Here is a 24,495-nt window from a genome sequence, read left to right as displayed (position 1 = left end):
CACTCACTCACACACACACACACACACACACACACACACACACACTCACTCACTCACTCACGCACGCACGCACGCACGCACACACACACACGTCTCCACACACTCAAACTCAATTTTTTTAACGTATTATCTCAGATCAAGGCTGTCTTGTCATATACACATGAGCACACATGATGATAACACACACAAGCACACCCAAAATCAATTTCAACGCGATTACTTTATTTTTTTTTGTAGAGAACCCTTTCTATTTCATCTGATGCACTTACAATGAGACGTCCACTCACACAAAGTCATTCTGAGAAGACTCCTTGAGCTCTGTGGAATATGTCATCCTTGTCAAAAATAACCATCGAGCTGAAAATAACACAAACTGCCTCCAAAAACGACAAAAGTCTCTCAGAAAACTACAGTTGTGCTCTCAGATGCGTTTGAGCTACAGTAAAGACTGTCATGATTATTTCATCCTTATATAATGAAAATATGACTGATAATAACAACAACAATATACTGAGTATATATTAATCATAATAATGATGCGCTTTAAAAGCACCATAAAAGTGGTTCATATGACTTGATCATTTTGTAATCCACTTATGGCACAGGTTGGGTATTAATAACATCAAACACCATTGGTTTTCAAGTCAAAACTTCATAGTTGATACTTCAACAGTCTTGTTTTAGTGTATTGTTTTATTTATTAGTACAAACATTTTCTGTAGAGCTACTTTAAAACCAATTTCTTCCTTGGAATAAAAAAGTAAAAAAGGTCATTCTGACTTTTTATCTCGCAATTCTGACTTTGTTTCTCGAAATTCTAAGAAAAAAGTCAGAACTGGTAAATATAAACTAATAATTCTGACTTTTTTTTTTTACGCCTTCCAATTCTGTTTTCTTGTTTCAGTTAAGGAATAAAAAACAAGTTAATTTTCGAGGTTTTAGCTCATGTTTCTGACTTTCTCAATTCTGAGTTTATATCTCACAGTTCTGAGTTTGTATTTTGCAGAAGGTATAAAGTCTCAGAACTGCGAGATGTTAACTCGCTATTGCGAGTTACATAAAACCTCGGAATTATGAGAATAAAAGTCCAAATTGTGAGATTGTTAATCTGTGTTTTTTCAAGTATTTCTTTCATGCATTCACACACTAATACTTCCTTTCATAAATTCTTGTTTTTTCTCAAACAGTCTTTATATTACAGATATTGGGCAGTTGCTATGCGGTTGCTAGGGTATTCTGATGGTTGCATGTGTATTGCTATACAGTTGCTAGGGTACTCCTTGCAGTTTTTCAAGGCTGAGAAAGTAACTGATTACATGTAATCAAGATTATGTAATCAGATTCCAAAAATTAAGTACTTGTAATTAGATTAGAAAACTGCATCAAATAATTCAAAAGAGTTGGTGATTTTTGGTATAGCGCCCAAACTAAATCTCACAGGAACCATAATTTTTGTGATATCAACTTCAAATTTGGAACATAACTTGGTTAGACATATGGCTTTGATTTTATAGCAATTTTAGAGTGCAACATACTTTATATAATATATATTATATATACATAAAAAATAGAATATTACATTATCTTCACCGTAAACTTAAAATTCTATAACTTTTTTATATTTTATTTTATTTTGAAATGCTTTCATTTCAGCAATAATCTGCTTTGTGTCTTCTTTAAAAAGAGACCAACCGTAGATCTGTATTCCAGAGCGTTCAGGAACTACATCCATGTTGTAACAAGCACTGATAAACATCTGATTACAGGGAATTTATTCCTCCAAAGATTAAAATCAAACATTAAAATCAAAAATAAGAGTCAAGTTTTGATAATAAAATAAAATAAATAAATAAATAGTGCAATTGTATTATTTGAGTCCCAATAAGATGGAAAATAGCAATAAATTAATTTTCTGATATCTCTTCGTAATCAGATTCCAAAAATTAAGTACTTGTAATTAGATTACATTTTAAAGTACTCGTAATCAGACTACAATTACTTTTTATTGATTACACGATTACTTGTAGATTACATACAAAAGTAATCTAAAAGTAAACAAAAAGTAATCTGATTATATTACCTAAAATGTGTAATATAATGGATTACATTACTAACCACAGTTTTTGTCATGTAATCAGTAACGGACTACAATTTGTAAGTAATCTGCCCAGCTCTGATATATTTGATGTAGTGTTCTAAGCGGTTGCTATGCAGTTGCTAGGATGTTCTGATTGGACGTTAACCCTTTAACTGGCGACGTATATACAAACATTTGAGAAGCTGTGGAGAGAAGCAGGGAAAGTGTAGGTCTCATTTCTTGGTTTCATGTTGAAAGGTTGTGAATATTTAGATGAGGTGAGTTAGTTTCTACATTCTGTGTTTGGCTCACAGGCAGCATTTAAACCTGCACGGCCGCCTGTCGTGGGAAAAACGTTGATCTAGTTCATATTTACACATGTTGGAGGGGACTTACCTGTTTAAAAAGCTGTTGTTCAGCATTAGCTTATTAGGTTTACATTGAAATTTTATGAATTAAATGCTTACATTTTTTGTAATCTGTCTCTAAACGTTTGTATCTCAGGGGACATGTCGCTCTTTTATGGGTATAAATCAAGATATAAAAACATATATATATATAGACTCTGAGATTTTGTGGCTTGTGTTTTAGAAAAACACATTTTTGTAGTTCTTTTTGTAATCTTGACAAAACACATATCGTTGGAAAGGTCTGACAGTCAAGGTTCCATATTTGGTGACTGTTTTGTAATAGAAGTGATATTGTGACAGAAAATGATAGATTTGTGACAGAAAACTGCATCAAATAATTCAAAAGAGTTGGTGATTTTTGGTATAGCGCCCAAACTAAATCTCACAGGAACCATAATTTTTGTGATATCAACTTAAAATTTGGAACATAACTTGGTTAGACATATGGCTTTGATTTTATAGCAATTTTAGAGTGCAACATACTTTATATAATATATATTATATATACATAAAAAATAGAATATTACATTATCTTCACCGTAAACTTAAAATTCTATAACTTTTTTATATTTTATTTTATTTTGAAATGCTTTCATTTCAGCAATAATCTGCTTTGTGTCTTCTTTAAAAAGAGACCAACCGTAGATCTGTATTCCAGAGCGTTCAGGAACTACATCCATGTTGTAACCAGAAAACAAGTTTCAAATGAAAGGGGTTTTGACAGACCTCTATTATTGTGCAAAACAAAGGATGGAACCTGTATCCCGTCATCTTCATCATCATCATCATCACACTAACGCATGCTAGCATGCTTCTCCTCAGCGCTCTTCACTGAAGCAGCTGTAAGCGGAACATGAGCAGCATGCATTGCTTCGAGCCTCTTCTGCATCTCGTCAGAAGTGCGCAGTGCGCTGTCATGCATTCACTCGGCGGACATGGCGCTTGGCGTTTAATCGCAGCGTCGCGTGGATCTCTGCTTGATGGAGCTACTGTCGATCACTCCGCTCACAGACGGATCAGGATCAGAATCAGAATAAGGATCAGAATCAGGATCAGGATCAGAATAAGGATCAGAATCAGGATCAGGATCAGGATCAGGATCAGAATCAGGATCAGGATCAGGACCAGGATCAGAATCAGAATCAGAATCAGAATCAGGATCAGAATCAGAATAAGGATCAGAATCAGAATCAGAATCAGGATCAGAATCAGGATCAGGATCAGAATCAGAATCAGGATCAGAATCAGGATCAGGATCAGAATAAGGATCAGAATCAGAATCAGAATAAGGATCAGGATCAGGATCAGAATCAGAATAAGGATCATAATCAGGATCAGGATCAGAATCAGAATAAGATCAGGATCAGAATCAGAATAAGGATCAGAATCAGGATCAGTATCAGGATCAGAATCAGAATCAGAATCAGGATCAGAATCAGGATCAGAATCAGAATCAGGATCAGAATCAGGATCAGAATGAGCTTTATTGCCAGGTATGTTTACACATACGATCAGAATCAGAATCAGGATCAGGATCAGAATCAGAATCAGGATCAGGATCAGGACCAGGATCAGAATCAGAATCAGAATCATAATAAGGATCAGGATCAGAATCAGAATCAGAATCAGGATCAGGACCAGGATCAGAATCAGGATCAGAATCAGGATCAGGATCAGAATCAGAATCAGGATCAGAATCAGGATCAGAATGAGCTTTATTGCCAGGTATGTTTACACATACGAGGGATTTGTTTTAGTGACAGAAGCTCCACAGTGCAACAGAATGACAGTGACAAGACAAGACACAGATAATAGAAAGAATAATATACAAATATACAAAATAGACAATTTTGTACATACAGGTATGTTATGTGCAAATTTGAAATGTAAACAAGTATGTGTGTTAAATAAATAAATGAATGGTAGTGTTGTGTGTTGCACGTTTTATTGTCAAGTGTTCATGAGATGGACCGATTCATCAGATGAGCTCGTCTTCATCCAGCTGTGTTTCTGTCCCATCAGCCACCAGCTCGGCTCATCTGGAGGACCTGGTGTACCTGGATGATCAGAGACACGCTCCGCTGCGCATGACGCGACAGAACACGGCCGGGCAGGACCTGCGAGGTGAGTGTGATAGACCTGCTCAGAAAGCATCCGCAGATCAGCGTTTATCACTGCGTTCTCTCACAGACTCACAGCGCTGCATCCTCATCTGCTCTCTGTGTTTCCGTGTCACTCCCAAACACATTTAGACCTAAACTTAAGATTTACGTATTTGAACTGCATATAAAATTTCCATCCATTTGGATTATTTAACATAATCTAATAAACCTGATGTGATGTGTATCTGTCAGTCACACATGAATGAAACGGCTCAGATTTCTGTAATAGTACTTAATAAAGTGAATCTCAGTTGTTTCAGTCTCATACATTTTAACTAACTGAATATTACTTAGTCATATTTAACCATGTTCATAGTTTATTCACAAAATTGCTCACAGGTAGGAGATTTATGTTGATTCCAAGGATTCTGAATAAATGCATTTTGAAAATATGATTTTTTAAATTAAATCAAATAGATGCAAATAGTTAATAATAAACTATTACATGATCTTTAGCATTTAATTTATCTCAATGATTTTTTTTTTTTAAATATGGTTTTAGTTTTAGTTAACTAAAATAGCCCTGTTTGGCACTCCAAATAATATTTGGGCTTAAATGTAAGATTTATATTTTTGAATTACATGTAACATTTAAATCCATTTGGAAATTTGAGATAGTTTTAACATTAAAAAAGAAGAAGTATGTAATACATATTTGTTTGTCAAAAATAAATGAAACGGGTAGATTTCTGCAAAAAAAACAAAAACGTAGTATATTATTAATTATTTACATGTATTATTAATTATTTAAATAATCATTTTCAAAATGCATGTATTCAAAATCCTTAGAATCAACATAAATCTGTTAACTGTGAAAATAACATTTACTCAGTTATGAACTATGAACATGGCTAAAATATGGCTAGCTTTGGAAAAACTATATTCAGTTAAAATGTATCAGACTGAAACAACTGGGATTTATTGATGTTAAAAATATATACCCTAGTTATTGTGTCCACAAACACATTCATTTGATTAGTACCTAATACAGAAATCTGACCTGTTTGACTTATTTAACAGGTAAACTAAAACTAAAACCATAAAGAAAAACACATTTTTGTTACTTGAAATAAATAAAAAAATGTATTGAATAAAAAAAAAAAATATATATATACATAAAAGATTGGTGACTTGATGTACTAAAATGAATAGCTAAAACAAAATGAATAAAAAACTATAGAGACTTTAAAAAAAAACTAAAAACAATAAAAATGACAAAAACACAACAAAATTACTAAAAGTTTAACTTAAAATAAAAAAGGAAAATGAAATAAAAATAAATAAAAACTAATCTAAAATATAAATAAAAACCTATCCTAGTATCTCAGTGATTATGAACATGGTGCTACACACACTCAGATTTCACACAGGCCTCCGCTGGCCTAATACTCTCACACTCATCCTTCATCTCCAGCAGATAATTAGGAGACCGGGGCCTTGGAGTGACCTCAAATCCTCTGTTTCCCCAGACACTCACACACACACACACTCACATTGTGATTCTTGAGGTAGTTATATTGTGTGTTTGTGTTTTCTAAATGAGAACATGGTTAAACCTGTGCAAAATGATGCCGTTCTTCTGTAGAGTTTAGCTGAAAACACTGAGCAGATTGGAGCGTCACAGGTGAAATGTGTTAAAAGTTTTGAGAAACGTGTCTTTGTTTCAGGAACTGTATGAATGGTTTGGAAAGTTGTGCCAAACGAATCAGTTATAGCGTGTTAGCAATCGAGAAAAACTGTAATGGGGCAACAGAAACATTAAAAAATATGTATTTAAAATGTCTTGCCAAAAATATGTGTTTAAGTGATGTGTTAACTTTAGACTAGTGTGACAGAATTGCAAAAATATCCAATATTTATAACTTGTTTATTGTGTAAAACCAGTTAACAGTAAATTACCGTTCAAAGGCTTAGAGTTGAGAGTTTTTATGTTTTTAAATGAAGATTTATCTGCACAGCAAGGCTGCATTTATCTGATCAAAAATACAGTAAAAACAGTAATATTGTGAAATGTTATTACAGTTTAAAATAGCTGTTTTCTATGTGACTATATTATTAATTTATCTCTAAACTAATTGATTTCTGTGATCAGAGCTGAACTTTCTGCATCATTACTCCAGCTTCAGTGACGTCTAATTCTTATTATTAATAATGTTGAAAACTTTTTTTCCAGGATTCTTTGGTGAATCAAAGAAATCCTTTGTAACATTTTAAATGTTTAGTGTCACTTTTGATCAATTTAGTAAGCTCTTGCTGAATAAAAGTGTGAAAAAAAATCATTCTGACCCCAAACGTTTGAATATATACAAAAACAAAAACAAACAAAAAAAAAATATATATTTTATTAAAAAAAAAAAAAAAAAAAAAAAAAAATATATATTTTATTTTTTTTTATTTTTTTTACTTTTTTTAACTTTTTTTTACTACACAAAGAAACATTAAAAAAAACAAAGAGTGGCCTATTTTAACTGCAAACATTTAAGAAAAGCTGAGGGATGATTGAAATGATTTTCTCTGCTGCCAGTGATGTAGTCTTTAGAGCTCAACTCATTACATTCCTGTAAAGTAACATAAACGCAGCAATTTACTGTGCATCACTCCTCTCAATTCAGCACTCGCAGTACTAGTCATCATGATTAGCCGTCTGTATGTGAGTTTATTTCACCTCTTAACTGGATTAGCAGCATTTTACTGTCATGATGATCACTCATCCAGTCGCTCGGTTTCAAGAAGCGGCCAGTAATCCAGTGTCTTTAGGCGTGTGTATAATATAGTCCTTACAAGCACTGCAGCAATGATATCAAATGCTCAAATCACTGTGATGTTTCTTTTACCACTCATTACTCATTGATAATAATCAGAAATGTTTCTCGAGCAGCAAATCAGCATATTAGAATGATTTCTGAAGATCATGTGACACTGAAGACTGGAGTAATGATGCTGAAAATACAGCTGTGCATCACAGAAATACATTACAGTTTAACAGAGATTCACATAGAAAACAGCTGTTTTTACTGCATTTTTGATCAAATAAATGCCGTGATGAGCAGAAGAGACTTCTTTTAAAAACATTTAAAAATCGTAATTATTCTAAACTTGTACTGTAGAAGTTGTGCTGGTCACAAAAGTCGAGGTCGAGTCAGACTATCACTCTCACCATTTTTAAAAAAGCTTTATTTTACTTGCATTTGCCAGTTGCCAAGTGTGTATATTTTGGGTTTGAAATCTTTGGATCATGAGAGTGGTGCTTTTAATGCCCAGATGTGATATGAATGTGCTCAGACAGTAATCAGAGGCGTGATCTCTCCTATCCTCGCTGCATGCTTGATCTGGAGTGATCTCTCTCTCTCTCCTGTCGCGTGTCTGTGTGTGTCTCAGCCTCCGCTAACAGACAAGCCTGGCAGTCTCAGTCACGTAAGTGTGTTCCTGACGAGGCCGATCTCTGTCCCGTCTGTGCTGTCAGGAGTGGTCTGTGATCTTCTGGAATTACTGTATCGTACTGTATTTCGTGATGTGGAAGAATGAGTTGAATGTGTGGCAGGTGTGGAAATCTGGGGCCCTATAAAATATTTTTGTAATTAATTAATTAATTTAATTTCTGCTAGTTTTTTTATATATATATATATATATATATATATATATAAAATCACCTATATTATACGTATGATTATATAATTTTTAGTGAATAATAATCATTAATAATATCATCACAGTTAGAATTATTATAACATAATATAATAAATTATTTGAAATAATTATATTACTATCTTATATGCATGATTATGTTAATGGTTAATATCATAAGTAATAATAAATGTTGTTGCTGTTATAGAATCATAATAATAATGTATTCATTATAACATAATATAATGTAAATATACATATATAAAAATATGCATAATATACAGTAATATAACAATTATTATCTATAATAAGTATAGAACTGTTCTATCCTAATGACATTTTATCATCAAAAAGAGTGTCTAATCAAATAAATGTATAAAATATGAACAAATTAGTAACTTTTTTGTAATTTAACTATATGTTTTATTCATTATATTGATTATTCTCATTGATAGGGCCCTAGATATGTGTCTTTCTGTGAGCGTATGTGTCTGTTGATTGTTTGTTAGGATGTTTTTGTGTGTTTTTCATACTCACTGATGATTTTGTGCACTTTCTGTCCACCCCAGTGCGGTTCGCTCCATACAGACTGCAGGACATCGCTCTGAAGCCGCTGCTGTTCGAGGTGCCCAGCATCACCATGGACACTGTGTTCACTGGCCGTGATTGGCTCTTCCAGGAGGTCGATGCCTACCTGCGCCCCGCCCACTCCTCCACCAATCGCGGCGTGGTTCTGGTGGGCAGCATTGGCTACGGCAAAACCGCCATCATCTCGCGCCTCGTGGCTCTCAGCTGCCATGGAAACCGCATGCGACAGATCGCCTCCGACAACCCACAGGCGTCGCTGAAGCGTAAGGCTTATTATTAGTGTATGTCACTTTTGCAAAGTGTACTGACCAAACTTCATATGCTGTCTGTCAGCCACGGTGCTTCTGTGCTGCAATCAGCTGGAAAAAACCTGTACCTACAGTTCACTGCAGTTTCCAGAACGAACACTAGTGGCAGTAAAACACCAACCATTTTTATTACTTTTCACACAAATTATAATTACGGGTGCAGATTATTGATTAATAAATGCTTATTTTTGCACAATTTATGTGCACAATAGTATGTTATGGCCTCAAAGCACTTTTACTACAGTGCGTTATTTGTAAACGAATACATTTTGATGTTTGCATCACATAACCAGCTCCATATATTTGGCTTTTCTTACGTAGTAAACTTGCTCGGTAGCGCACCCGGTACAGCATTACACTAGTGATGAAAAGCGCTTGAGAGTGAAAGCTGTCAAACACGAGTCAAAAGAGCTCGAAGACTTGTGGAAGCAAGATAAAATGACATGATTGCTTCAGCAAATGCATCTTTTTGTCTCATGTTTGCTTTTGTAAACTCTCTCAGTTAGGCTTAGGGTCAGAGTTAGTGTAGATGGTACGCTATTTTCAAAAGTGACAGAGCATTAACCATTTAGTTCCACTCACTGGACATTTCATTTATGAACTGCTGCAATACATGCAACAACCAGTGTAATAAACCATTGCCAGATTCATGTTTATCTGTTTCAGTCACTGGGCATTTCACTTTGAAAAGTGTCACAAGAAAACACATATCCTTTTACAGAATGTCACCATAGGCATGGTTTTCCAATGTGCCTGGACTGAGTGTAATTGATTGCTGGCATGTGTGTGGTCAGATGGAGAGGGCATCCCTCTTACACAGCCGCAGACTTCCCATGGTACACTGGGAGGAGGAAGTTGCCCTGGAACTCCGGAAATGAGGAGGAGGCAGGAGGAGGCCATGAGGAGGCTTGCATCACAGGTACACACACACACACACACAAACACTCGCACACATGTGGGGACATTTGGTCCCCAGTGTAGCATAAACACACACACACACACACACACTCACAAACACAGACACACACGCACACACTCACTCACATGCACACACACACACAGTTTCTCACATCAATCTTCTCACAATAGATGCTGTTGACCGGTAGAAGTGCTTCTGCTCGCACACAAAAGGCCATCTAAACCTGTGCAGGCTTTCTGTCGCGGTCTCAGCTATTGCATTATGCAGATATGTTTAAAAAAGAGAAGTAAGTTTGCTAATGAGCAAATAGGTTGCTCATTAAATATTTATTCAGGCAGAAAGCAATTTCCTTGCCATGCTATTAGATCTAGTTAAGTCAATGCATTAATAATCAAGTCTCACTTTCTACCCTTCTGGACGGTTAAAGTCCTTTTAAAACATTTGTATGAGTGAATTAATATTCTAATATAGTTGATGGTCACAGCCAGGCCTCTGCGTCTGATCTCTGATTTCTCTGTGGTCTCCTCCACTGCGCTGTAATTTGTGTAGCCTTTGGCTCTCTGTGCATTCACACTCTGTGCCACTGGACCCAAATGACCGCAGCTTCCCGTTAAACCATCACACCTCATTAACACAGCTTTTGGAGTTTGTGGAGCTCGAGGGGATGTTTCTGGTGTTTGCTGTTCTTGCTTTTGTAAGTCGTTTCTCTGGAGTCCACAATAGTGCACATCGAACTGAATTATCATGCAGAGACGCAGGAACAGCATTTGACAATAAGTGAGACATATTATTTTACACCATAGTAGGTAAAAACGTTGAGTTATGTTTTAGCCAAACTTGATCACAGAGTTGTTTGTTAATTGTCTGAATGGTGCCGTAACAGAAGGCTATGCAATATGCATTAAGTTGTGAATGAACTAGTTCAACAGGAGTAGCCACACACTTATGTGGACAAGTATGAGTGAAAAAGAAAGTTGTATTTCACTTCTTGTGTTTAATTAATGTTTGTTATTAATGTTTGTAACATGAACATTTTGTTAGTTTTATATTTACAATAATTAGATATACAAATGCTAATGTGCTCATAACGCAAAGCTGTCACATTATCTCTGCCCGGTAACTCCGCGCCAATATTAGCATGACTGGACTATTTCGAGCAGCGCCTCAGCAAAGCGCGCGCAATCCGCCATTTCACTGACTGGAGGATCTGTGATGGTGTTGCATAATTCGTGGCAGTAGCTCATAAATTACCGAGCACTAATTAGGGGTGAGAGGCCGAGCTGTCAGTCACATTATCCCAAAAAATTAAACGCAACTCGCGTGTACTTTTTTGGAGTGGCGTCGAGGAATCCGCGGCCAGTTGTCACTTTGCCCACCGTTTGTGGAAGGGACCATCATCAGCCACGTGAAAGGTCAACTCTCCACACTTGAAAAAATGGATCAACAGGCCGCTGGCATTTTAATCAGCTTGAGTCTAATGTTCTCTATCAATCAAGTAGTTAAGTTAAATGACCATGTGATAACTCTTATGCTCTGCCTGGTAAAATTATTATTGGTTAGCTCTGGTTTTTAACACATTTACAATGTTTTACAACCCTGAGATGTGCACAAAAACCCTACAAGTACTACTACTAGTACTAACAATATCTTCCTTCACATAGCATTTTTATTTAGGCTATCGTTTAAAAGTGCATTAATAAAATATTAAATTGACAAATTGTTATATTTTATTAAATATTATATAAAACACATATTTAATATATAAACATATATATCATAATGTAGGCTACACAAAAATCACATGTATTTTAGTTTTACACACATTTTATACTATATTTAATTAAATAAAAGTAATTATATAAATATACAAATATATTTTAATTTATAATGGAATATAGGCCTACCATAATCCCATATATTGAATGTATATAAATAAATGTAATATTTTATATAATTGTTTTTACACACACACACTTTATATAATTTTATATAAATATAAAATATTTTCATTTATAAACAGATAGGCTATACAATAATTACATATGTCATATGTAAAATGCATACATGAATGTAATTTTAATTTAAACATAAATATAGGCCTACCATAATCACATATCATATATAAAATATATATAAATAAATGTAATATTTTATATAACTAAGTGTTACACACACTTTATATAATTTATAAATCTAGTTATATAAATATAAAAAATATAATATTTTAATTTATAAACAAATAGGCTATACAATAATATATTATTTTATGTTTTTAATGTTTTATTATATAAACTAATACAATATATTTTGTATAAGCACATATCATAAAATGTATATGAATAAATGTAATACTTTAATATTACCATATTAAATAATATTACAAACACACACACACACACACACACACACACACACACACTGTCATTAAAAAGTTTGTTTTTAATGTTTTTGAAAGTCTCTGCTCACCAAGGTTGCATTTATTTGATTAAAAATACAGCAAAAAACATAATATTGTGAAATATTATTAGAATTTTAAATAACTGTTTTCTATGTGAATATTTTTTTATTTTGTTTATTTATTTAATAACAGTATTTATTATTAATAGAAAACTTTTACAGTAAATTTTGATCATTTTAATGCATCCTTGCTGATTTCTCTCTCTGAACCCAAACCTTTAAACAGTATTGTAGTTTATGTAAAAATTATAAATAACAATATTGTACAATACAACAGTACGATATACATTATAAATAAATAATATTACTATTATAATTTATAAGATTAATATATTATAATTATAAATAAATAAATATATAAAATCTAACTAAATATAAAATAAACATCAGATGATAGATGGATAGAATGATAGATAGATGGATAGATAGATAGATAGATAGATAGATAGATAGATAGAACGATAGATCTACAGAACAGGCCTTCAAGAAACTTTGCATTCTCTCACAAAAAAAATTTTTTTTTTTTTTGCAAAACATTTGTGTTCTCATGAGAAACTGTTCACTTACAAAACATTTGCATTTGTTTGCAAAATGTTTACATTCCCTCAAGAAATATTGCATTTGCTTGCAAAACCTTTGCATGCTCTGACTGAACACAAGGTTTTTTTGGGCAAACAAAGGTCTTGCAAAAAAAAAAAAAAAGTTTGATATAATATGCCGATTTTTATTTTTTTTTGTACTCAATTATTTATTTTGATTATTTCTTTATCTATTTCTTTATTTATTTATTTTTGAGTAGGCACTACCTCTGCTGCATAATCCTCAAAACCGAGACAACGTCAGAAGTTTTTTGCCCTTCGAATCATGTATTAAAGCAGCTAATTAAGCTAATAACTGCTTTAATGGAACCAATTATGTGCACTTGTCTCAGAGATGGGCGTCCCACAGAAACTAATGACAAAAGACTTGCCAAATTCCAAATTAAGGAAGAAAAAGTTTGTAATTCAGCACTGTGCCACTCAAACCTCTCAGGGGACAAATAAAGATGCACTACAGCCACAGCATATTGTTTTTCCAATCCTCATTCAGGGATTGTTGTTCCACATCAGAATGTACACATCAGTATTGTAAGTAACATTTTATCATTACAGCAAACTGGCCCTAGATCAGCATAAAATCTGCACTCCGGCGTTTCTCTCTGAGCTGTGCTTCTCTTGTCTGCCCCCTGCAGGTCGTGGCGTATCACTACTGTCAGGCCGATAATGCATACACCTGTCTGGTGCCGGAGTTTGTGCACAACGTGGCAGCGCTTCTGTGTCGCTCGCCGCAGCTCGCCGCATACAGAGAGCTTCTGCTGAAGGAGCCGCACATTCAGAGCATGCTCAGCCTGCGATCCTGCGTCCAAGATCCACCCACTGCCTTCAGACGAGGCGTGCTAGAACCGCTGGACGCACTTTATAAAGGCACGAGAGAACAAAAAATCAAGAGTTTGTGTTTGTATCTTTAAAGGAACAGTTCAGCCAAAAATGAAAACTGTTGAAAACATGCTCACCCTCAGATCATCAAGGATCCATTAGTGAGCGAGTGATGCAATGCTGCATTTCTCCAAACCTGATGAAGAAACAAACTCCTCCTGATCATGCATGGCCTGAGGGTGAGGATATTTTCAGCAAAAATTGTAATTTTGGGGCAAACTGTTCCTGTGATGTAAGATAGATGCAAAAGATGTAAAATAATTCAAAAGATTTAACGCATGTGTTAAAGTTAGTTCATTGTTGTTTTTCCTCAGAGAGGAAGATCACTCCAGACGAAGACCTCATCATTCTCATTGATGGTCTGAATGAGGCTGAGTTCCACAAACCAGACTACGGGGACACCATCGTGTCTTTCCTCTGTAAGACCATCAGCAAGTTCCCAGCCTGGCTCAAGCTGCTGGTGACAGTCAGGACCTCCCTGCAGGTAAACACACTCACACACTCACACACTCTCACTATTATGTGTCTCAGTCTCGCATAACCACTGCTCTGATTTGTACCATATAGAATCATTGCATATTTCCAATATTTGCCCTCTGGAATTGATTCTCAATTATATCTTGGCATATATTTCTAACTGTATATTAATATAATGTTTCACACATATATACAGTATTCAGTTTAATCAAAATCTGAATAATTAGATTCCATAAATTATGGGAAATAAAATGTATATTTAGCTTACAAATATAATAAATTAAAAATACAGGACTGTTTAAAAGTTTGGCTCACTTTGAACAAAAATACAGTAAAAGCAGTAAAAATAGTGAAATATTATTAGAATGTAAAACAGCTGTGTTCTGTGTGAATATCTGTTAAACTGTAATGTATTTCTGTGATGCGCAGCTGTATTTTCAGCATCATTACTCCAGTCTTCAGTGTCACATGATCTTCAGAAATCATTCTAATATGCTGATTTGCTGCTCAATAAACATTTCTGATTATTATCAATGTTGAAAACAGTTGTACATTTTATTTTTCATGATTCACAGATCAATAAAAAGTTCAAAAGAACAGCATTTATTTGAAATAGAAATCTTTTGTAACATTATAAATGTCTTTACTGTTACTTTTGATCAATTTAATGCGTCCTTGCTGAATAAAAGTATCAGTTTCTTACTGATTCCAAATTTTTAACAGATGTTAGAAATAAAATAAGTAGAAATTTGTTTCAGTGACATTTGTGGCCCAAACCTCTGGTATGTTGACAGGAAACTTGATCATTTGAAGATTTTACAGTTATAAATCAGTTTTTTTTATTTGCTTGTCAGTAAACTTTTGTTTTGTTTGTCAGAATATTCAATTACTACAGAAATGGATGAATTTGAAATAGTTTTAATGCATTTTTCTTTCAATAACTAGGGTTGCACTCCTAAGATAACATGGCTTCAACATTAAAAAAAAAACTGGTTTCACTTTATTTTGATGGTCTTTTTAACACATTCTGTTGACTTCTCATTAGAGTGTTAGTAGAGTATTAGTAGACTGGTAGGGTTAGGGGTAGAATAAGTTGACATGTACTTGCAAAGTTACTTATAGTCAGTAGAATGTCTGTTGGGACACCATCACAATAAAGAGTTAGCAGATATTAAGCAGACAGTCTACTAATACTCTAATGAGAGTTTGGTGACATGTAGGTGAAAAGTACCTTATTGTCAACAGAATGCTCAAAAGGGACCATCACAATAAAGTGTTAGCAAAAAAAGATTAGGTAACACTTTATTTTGATAGTCCACTTACTAACAGTAAGTAAATACATGTCAACTAGCAGTCATTAGAGTATTAGTAGACTCTCTGCTTGATATCTGCTAACTCTTTATTTTGATGGGTCCACAACATACTGACTTTGTCAACTTATTCTACTAACCCTAAACCTAACCTAACAGTCTACTCTGAGAGTTAGTAGACATGTAGTTGCAAATCAATGAGAATTAGTTGTTAGAAGTTACATATAGTTAGTAGAATGTCTAAAGTGGACTATCAAAATAAAGTGTAACCAAAGATTATTTTATTACACTTTTCTTTCTTTACTAAACACGTCATAAAGCAATGAGCTCTCCTTCCTTCTTTGCAGGAAATCACCAAACCTCTGCCCTTCCACCAAATCTCTCTGGATGCTCTGGAGGAGAATGACAGCATCGACCATGACCTGCAGAGCTACATCCTTCAGCGCATCCACAGCAGCGCAGAGATCCAGAACAACATCTCCCTCAACGGCAAGATGGACAACACCAGCTTCGGCAAGCTCAGCTCCCACCTCAAGGCCCTCAGCCAGGGCTCCTTGCTCTACCTCAAGCTCACCTTTGACCTGATCGAGCGCGGCTATCTGGTGCTCAAGAGCTCCAACTACAAGGTGGTGCCGGTCAGTCTAGCCGAGGTCTACCTCCTGCAGTGTAACATGCGCTTCCCCACGCAGTCGTCCTTCGACAGAGCCCTGCCGCTGCTCAACGTGGCCCTGGCTTCGCTGCATCCGCTCACCGATGAGCAGATCTACCAGGCCATCAACAGCGGCTCGATGAAGGGAACGCTGGAGTGGGACGACTTCCAGCAGAGGATGGAGAACCTGTCGGTGTTCCTGGTCAGGAGACGGGATGAGACTCGCATGTTTGTGCACCCGTCCTTCAGAGAGTGGCTCATATGGAGAGAAGAGGGAGAGAAGACCAAGTTCCTCTGCGATCTCAGGTCTGACAGAAAGCACTGGAACACCAGCAAAAACTGGCTTTGTGTAGTGAAACAGAACAAACCAACAAACTCTTCTGTTTACGACAGCCTAAAACGGTTTGATGGTCATTTTTGGGCACCTAGATTAACTAAACCATCTAAAAACCAGCAAACCAGCATTTTTAAAGTCAAATATGTGTCCCTGCAGCACAAAAGCAGTGTTTCTCAATATTTAGATTTTTTTGCACCCTCAGATTCCAGATTTTCAAATATTGTCCTATCCTAACAAACCATACATCAATGGAAAGATTATTTATTGTATAAATCTCAATTTCTCCTTATGACTGGTTTTGTGCTCCAGGGTCACATTTAATACCTGCACTAATAAATCACTGTATGACCCACACAATCTCAGAATTTTTTTTTTTTAATTAAACAGACACACATTCAGCTGTAAAACAGGATAACTGCAAGTTTAAATACTCAAGACATGTTTTATTTAATATGTACATTCGTATGTATAAAAATTGGTTTATGCACTAACATGTCAGTAAATATGAATTAGAGTTTGATCGATATTGATAAAATAATAAAGTGCTTAGAGAGAGGCCGTAAAAATATATTGTGCTGAAATGTGCCGGAACTAGTGAAATCTATATACTGAATAAATATCAGTGTAACTCAAATTAAAAGCATATAAAAATGTTTCATTTCTTGAAATAAAACAAAATATTAAAAAAATCTTAAACTTATTTTGGTAACACTTTACATAAAGCCTTTACATATAATGCATTATAAAATTAGTTTTAATGCATTAATTATGCCTTGTAATGCACATTATAATGAATTGTACAATCTCATGAATAATTTTAAGCAGTTAATACATAATAACACTTATCGATTCACTGTTACACTATGCATTTTAAATATGGTTATAATTATTTACAACAAGATATAATGTATTACAATGCACATTATGAAAAATTATAATGCATTATACCCTCTAATAACCCTTTATAATGCATTATACAAAAAGGCTTTAAGCAAAGTGCTACTCTTATTTTATTTCAGCTAGTCATCAACATTTCTCATTTTCATCTAGTTTAAGTTACTAAAATAACTAAAATTAAAAATAAAAAAATATTTAGACCTGTTAAAAAATGACAAAAACAACAAAATTACTAAAACTGTAACTAAATTGAGTGAAAACAGAAAATACACAAATAAAATTCATTCATAAAAATATAATAGTGTATCAGTATTACTAAAAAAAACAAAACAGAACCTCTTAAAATTATAATTAAGAATTTTGTTACATTTATGCGTTTAGCGGATACATTTATCCAAAGCAGCTGACAATAGAGGAATGAAAGCATTGTGTCACAATTCCAAATATATAAATGCTATACCATTTGAGATATTGAAGGTTTTCTATGAAATCTGAGATAGAAATGATGATGTCTTCACGTGTTTTTATGACAGGTCTAGTTTCACAGAAAACCGTAGCTTGAAGTATTTCATGTTTCTGACATGTTGGTTTTGTTTTTTAAAGGAACGGCCATACGCTTCTGGCTTTCTGGTTCTCCAGACAAGAAAACAAACTAAACAGACAGCAGACAATTGAGTTGGGTCACCATATCCTGAAAGCACACATATTCAAGGTAAGAGTCGTGCACAGATCGCCATCATTTAATAACACAGAGCTTTCATGCATTAAGGCTTTTGTTGTGTCGTACTGTAGGGACTGAGTAAGAAGGCTGGAGTTTCTTCATCAATCCTGCAAGGGCTGTGGGTGTCATACAGCACAGAGAGTTTATCCACAGCTCTGTCATCGCTCAGAAACCTTTACACGCCCAACATAAAGGTGCTTCTCCACTCTACACTGTAAACAATAAATAGATGAGAAAACGTAAAAAAAAAAAAAAAAAGGCAACTTGATACACTTTTGAAGACATTTGAGTTCTCTCAACAATAGTTTAGTTTAGTTCTTCTCAGTAAAGATACTTTAAAGTAAATTTGTTTGTTCATGCAATGCTGATTGACTTATTTTGCTAATAGAAAAATTCTTGTCACAGCAACTGAAATAACAATTACTGTCGTTGAGGTAATTATAAAAAAAAAATAATAGAATGTGTAAAAAGTCTGCATAATTTATTCATGCTGGAACTCACAAAGCCTTAACATTTCAACAATATGAAATTCTGTGTTCAGACATGTGTTTGACTAGTTGGGAGAACATTTGGGGTAATTTTGTCGGTTTGACAAGGGTTTTTATGTAGTTTCAAGAAAATAGCATTTTTTAGTATTCGAGACTCAAAAGGTTTCGTAAACTGAAAAATATGCAGTTGCCTTTTTGACAGCGTATGGACCGTGCATTTGTTTCTGGCTCCACAGAATTAGGTTTATTTCTCACGTGCATGCTCTGTAGGTGTCCCGGCTGCTGGTTCTGGGCGGCGCTAATGTGAATTACCGTACGGAGGTGTTAAACAACGCTCCGGTGCTGTGTGCGCATGCTCACCTGGGCTACTCCGAGATGGTGCACCTGCTGCTGGAGAACGGCGTCAGTGTGGACTCTGCATCTGAGAGCGGCCTCACTCCGCTGGGCTACGCCTCCGCCGCCGGACACCTGGGCATCGTCACTGCCCTGTGCAAGAGGAGAGCCAAGGTATGAGAGTGTCTGACGCTCAGAAATCAGTTGGGGTTCTAAGACTGAGCAATCAGTGTTGGGGGCAACGCATTACAAGTAACTCGAGTTACGTGATCAGATTACTTTTTTAAAGTAACTAGTAAAGTAGCGCATTACCTTTTAATTTAGAAGGAAACATCTGAGTTACTTTTTCAAATAAGTAACTCGTTACTTTGTTTCCATGTATTGAGTGACAGCTCTGGTGTTGCCGTGGTGACAGAAATCAGGAGTAAGTGCAGAGCGTTGTGTGTGAACATGATCTTACTGTAGTTCTAGACTAAATATCAACATGTGTTTACTCATCTCACTGCACACAAACACATTCAGTGTTCCTCAAAATTAATAAAAACAGTCAAATGCAAACTCAGAATATTATACAAACCTGCAATAATTAAATATGTTAAATAAGACAAATATCATTTATGTATTTAATCCTATTTTAACCAATGTTTTTGCTGCTGACCTTCGATGATCCAATTCAACCATACTAAGCAAAAATAACACATTTGTGTTTCATTTTTGTTTTTGCTGAACAGTGCTGAACTTTCTTCTTCTGCGTCATATTCTTCATGTGATTAGTTTGAGCTGCGCCCTCTACTGTACAGACGTGAATTTACATTTCCTTCAGCTTGAGGTGAATACATTTCACTTTTGTTGTGAAAGAGTATTTACATTTGTAAAAGAATACCTTTTTTATATTTAAAACAAACAAGCAAGCCCCGCCCAGATTTAAAAAGTAACTCAAAAGTAACGTAACACATTACTTTTCATATAAAGTAATTAACGTAATTAGTTACTTTTTTATGGAGTAACGCAATATTGTAATGCATTACTTTTAAAAGTAACTTTCCCCAACACTGAATGTGAAACACCTGTAACTGTAGCTGCAGTCAAGATTCCACTTTAACATGATATCTAACTGTAACCTACAATCCAAAGTTACTGCATTGAAGCTTCATCAGTGTTGTTTGAAAGCCTGAGACTGCATGCAAAATGCTTCTGTTTTGCATTTTTCAATCTGTTAAATATAATAGCAAATTATATTATCAGCTGAACAATTTAAGTTACACCAGCATGATTGTGTTTAAGAGTTTACATGGTCAGTGTCACAAATGTATTCATTTTAAAGTGACCTATAAAAAGAGCAGAATCATAATTACGAAGAGTAATAATGTTTCAATAAAATTTTATAACTTTTTTCAGGTGTAAATCAAAATTCAGCACTGTATATTGATTATTAAATGTGGAATTGAATAATTAAATGCATAAATTAACAAGTCTGAAGTTGGTAAGATTTTTTAGTTTTCTCAGCTGCTTGCCAAGGTTGCATTTATTTGAAAAAAATGCCATAAAAACTGCAATAATGTGAAATATTTTTACAATGTAAAACAGCTGTTTTCTGTGTGAATATCTGTTAAACTGTAATGTATTTCTGTGATGCGCAGCTGTATTTTCAGCATCATTACTCCAGTCTTCAGTGTCACATGATCTTCAGAAATCAGTATAATATGCTGATTTGCTGATCAAGAAACATGATTATTATCAATGATGAAAACAGTCGTGCTGCATAATATTTTTGTGGAAACATTTTTGTTTACAGGATTCTTTGATGAATAGAAAGTTCAAAGAAAAGCTTTTATTTAAAATCATTATGTCTCGTAACATCATAACTCTCTGTAATGTCACTTTTTATCAATTAAGTGCATCATTTTCTTTATTAAAAAAATCGAATAATTTAAATGGTGCTGTACATTTAAATAAATAAATCAGTCAAACTTATTTGAAAATATTTTGCATCAGCATTATTTAAAAATATATTTCACTACATAAATACTATGAAGACTATAAAAACTCTGAGTTAAAATGAACACATTGTTTAATGCTTCATGAGAATGAGAACATTTGAGTGGAATCTGCTTGATATACTGATTTTTTGTTAGGCTTCATTAGTAAAGCTACTTATATTTAGCTATTAGTCCTTGGTGTAAAGTTTGATCTACTTTGCAGTCTAATCTGACCAAGAATCAACCAATTTTTTAAATGAAGGTAGATTTGAAATCAGATTCTCAGATATTTTAAAACAAAATTCTGGTTTGTTGAACCCTACCTTGCAAATGTCAAATTTAGTTACATTTTAGTGACTTTGGTTGTCTGTAGGACTGATAAAATCTATGCATGATTCACAGAGTTTGCATCAAGCCAGTCAATCGGATTGGAGCTTTGATTTAGGCATAGCTTGCAGAAGACCACTCAGAATGATATTCATATGTGCGTCTGTCCTCTCCACAGCTCGACCACCTGGACAAGCTTGGTCAGTGTGCTCTAGTGCATGCTGCTCTCAGAGGACGTCTGGAGGTGATGAAGTTCCTCATTCAGAGCGACTGGGGCCCCTCCCCTGCAGAGTCACAGGCCACGCCCTCTCATACACAAGCCACGCCCCCGGAGTCACAGCCCTCCAGCCCCGAGCGACAGGAGGAGCCGCAGGAGCCCAAGCAGAAGCAGGAGCCTCCAGAGGAGTCCAAACAGCAGACACAAGCAGACACTCAGACGTCTCCAAAGCCTGCCACCTTCAGCAAGAGCGTGGCAGTGCAACAGGCCTTTACAGCAGCAGCCAGCATGGGTTACACTGAGGTGTATGATCCAGATATTATACAAAATGTATTATTTTGGCTAAAGTATTTGTAACAATACTTTTGCTCCATACCTGTGAACTATTTACACATCCGTGCATTGATCAGATAAAAAAAAAAATAAAATACTTATATGATATAAGTGTACTTATATGGTACACTAAGGGAATAGTAAAAAAAAAAAAAAAACATTTACCTTTCTGTGTGCTTTTAGCTCTGTTGTACCCTATAGTACACGTACTGGGTCAAAAAGTCCATTTTAATTGGAATGTTTTTATTGATTTCAGCAAATGAAATCTATAATTTCTCTCACCTCATCCAACTTTTTGCCTGAACTTTTTCTAAGAACTTGTGAATGCATTATGGGATTGATGGGACCACGTCTACAATGCATTAAAATGCTGCCCACTAGGCATAGCCAACACATTCGTGACCCTGGAGCACAAAAGCAGTGTTAAGTCGCTGGGGTATATTTGTAGCAATAGCCAACAATACATTGTATGGGTCAAAATTATACATTTTTCTTTTATGCCAAAAATCATTAGGATATTAAGTAAAGATCATGTTCCATGAAGATATTTTGTAAATTTCCTACCGTAAATATATCAAAACTTCATTTTTGATTAGTAACATGCATTGCTAAGAACTTCATTTGGACAACTTTAAAGATGATTTTCTCAATATTTAGATTTTTTTGCACCCTCAGATTCCAGATTTTCAAATAGTTGTATCTCAGCCAAATATTGTCCTATCCTGACAAACCATACATCAATGGAAAGCTTATTTATTCAGCTTTCAGATGATGTATAAATCTCAATTTCACAAAACTGACCCTTATGGGGTTTTGTGGTGCAGGGTCACATATAGCTGTATAACTGTATCTGTGTCTTTAAGGTTGTGTCTTATCTCTTGGACTTGCCTGAGAGGGATGAAGAGGACAGTCAGCGCGCTCAGATTAACAGCTATGACACCCTGTGGGGGGAGACAGGTACAGGATTTTTCTGTTTATAACTGTGTTCTAAAACCTAGTGAGCTTCCTACATAGACAGCTGACTGCTAAGGCAGCATCTGAACTGGCGTGAAAGACTCTTTGGTTCTGGGAGTATTTTTCCCATTCATTTTTCCCATAGGCATTTAAAAAAAAAAAAGGCTTGGTTTAAGAGTTATCAGTCATAAACCAAACCAACCAGCTACAAGGAGAATCACAACATTACTAACTTTGTCTTACTATCAGCCATGATTATTCTACTCTGTTAATTAAAATGTTTAATTAGTGACACTTAGCCTGCATTTTAAAATCTTTATTTGAATGTGGCAACATAACATTGCACTCTGCAATATTTTTATGAATGAATCTCTGACAGAGACTATCAGCCAATCACTGTGTGCATAGTTAATAAGCATGCTGACATCATCCATAGCAACGAGCTCAGCCCCGCCCCCTTACTCTGAGCGTAAGACTTCTCTCTATTCCTTAGTACAAGTTTGTCTCAGCAGCTCTGTGAATAGATGTTAAGAGAAAACTCTCAGCTAAAAACTTGTACTGCTCTTTAGGTAGTGTTGGGAAGGTTACTTTGGAAATGTAACAGGTTACAGATTACAAGTTACTGTATTTAAAATGTAATAGTAGTGTAACTATGTCAATTACTTTATTAAAGTAATGTAACTGATTACATTTGATTACTTTTCAAACTTTTTAACCAATGTTTTCAACTGTTAATCATTTTGAAACGTGTAAAGCAGGCAGTGTTTAACCGTACAGTAGAACTCAACACTGATTACTGTCAGAATCCTTCATCACTTGAATTAAGATTATAATCATAAATCATTTTAAAGCACAGCCACCACAAAATCAGACTTTAGCAGCTATGTTTACTTTGAGATCATTCTGCGGTTAAATACAGATTTAAAATCATAATATTTAGTTTAATAGCTATGATACTGTTTTTGAAATCAACTGTGACAGAAAGTAATGGCATCTAACAATGCTTTGGGGAAAAAAAACAGTTAATCTTAAAAAATAAAGCATATACGCAAACCCAAATAGGAAATAAACAGTTATCGTGTCCTATTCTGTGTCCTAAACTCCTGAAACACTGCTGTCTCGTGTTTTAAAGCAGTCACTGCAATTTATGAAAGAAATCAATCAAATCTATATGTGTGTGAAAATATTCAGATGTAACCCCTTTGTAATCATTAACATTTTCATCACTGTAATTTAATTACACATTTTTTTCTCAGTAACTCTTACTAATTAAAGTTACATTTATTTTGCAGTTAAATTCCGTAATTCTGTTACATGTAACTATTTACCCCTCAACACTGTCTTTAGGAGAACTCTCAGCGGTAAGATCATCTGTGAGCCTGCAGCACAAAAGCAGTGTTAAGTCGCTGGGGTATATTTGTAGCAATAGCCAACAATACATTGTATGGGTCAA

General features: G+C 34.8%; 1 protein-coding gene across 3 annotated transcripts in view; it reads left to right on the top strand.

Annotated features, from left to right (window-relative positions):
• The window catches only part of LOC107689924 (protein TANC2-like), a 58,068-nt gene that overhangs the window by 21,393 nt on the left and 12,180 nt on the right, over positions 1-24,495 (top strand). For all 3 annotated transcript variants that reach the window (XM_016488104.1, XM_016488105.1, XM_016488106.1), the window contains 11 exons: positions 4,510-4,611; positions 8,843-9,124; positions 9,964-10,088; positions 13,777-14,008; positions 14,335-14,504; positions 16,155-16,762; positions 18,294-18,402; positions 18,483-18,605; positions 19,170-19,406; positions 21,717-22,058; positions 22,952-23,045. In XM_016488104.1, the coding sequence (XP_016343590.1) occupies positions 4,510-4,611; positions 8,843-9,124; positions 9,964-10,088; positions 13,777-14,008; positions 14,335-14,504; positions 16,155-16,762; positions 18,294-18,402; positions 18,483-18,605; positions 19,170-19,406; positions 21,717-22,058; positions 22,952-23,045 (2,424 nt within the window). The remainder of the gene's footprint in view (positions 1-4,509; positions 4,612-8,842; positions 9,125-9,963; positions 10,089-13,776; positions 14,009-14,334; positions 14,505-16,154; positions 16,763-18,293; positions 18,403-18,482; positions 18,606-19,169; positions 19,407-21,716; positions 22,059-22,951; positions 23,046-24,495) is intronic.

Source organism: Sinocyclocheilus anshuiensis, unplaced genomic scaffold, assembly GCF_001515605.1.
Source record: "Sinocyclocheilus anshuiensis isolate Anshui unplaced genomic scaffold, SAMN03320099.WGS_v1.1 scaffold1517, whole genome shotgun sequence".
In the NCBI taxonomy this organism is placed as follows: domain Eukaryota; kingdom Metazoa; phylum Chordata; class Actinopteri; order Cypriniformes; family Cyprinidae; genus Sinocyclocheilus; species Sinocyclocheilus anshuiensis.
Note: the sequence above shows the minus strand (reverse complement) of the source record. Positions and strands in the feature narration are given on the sequence as shown.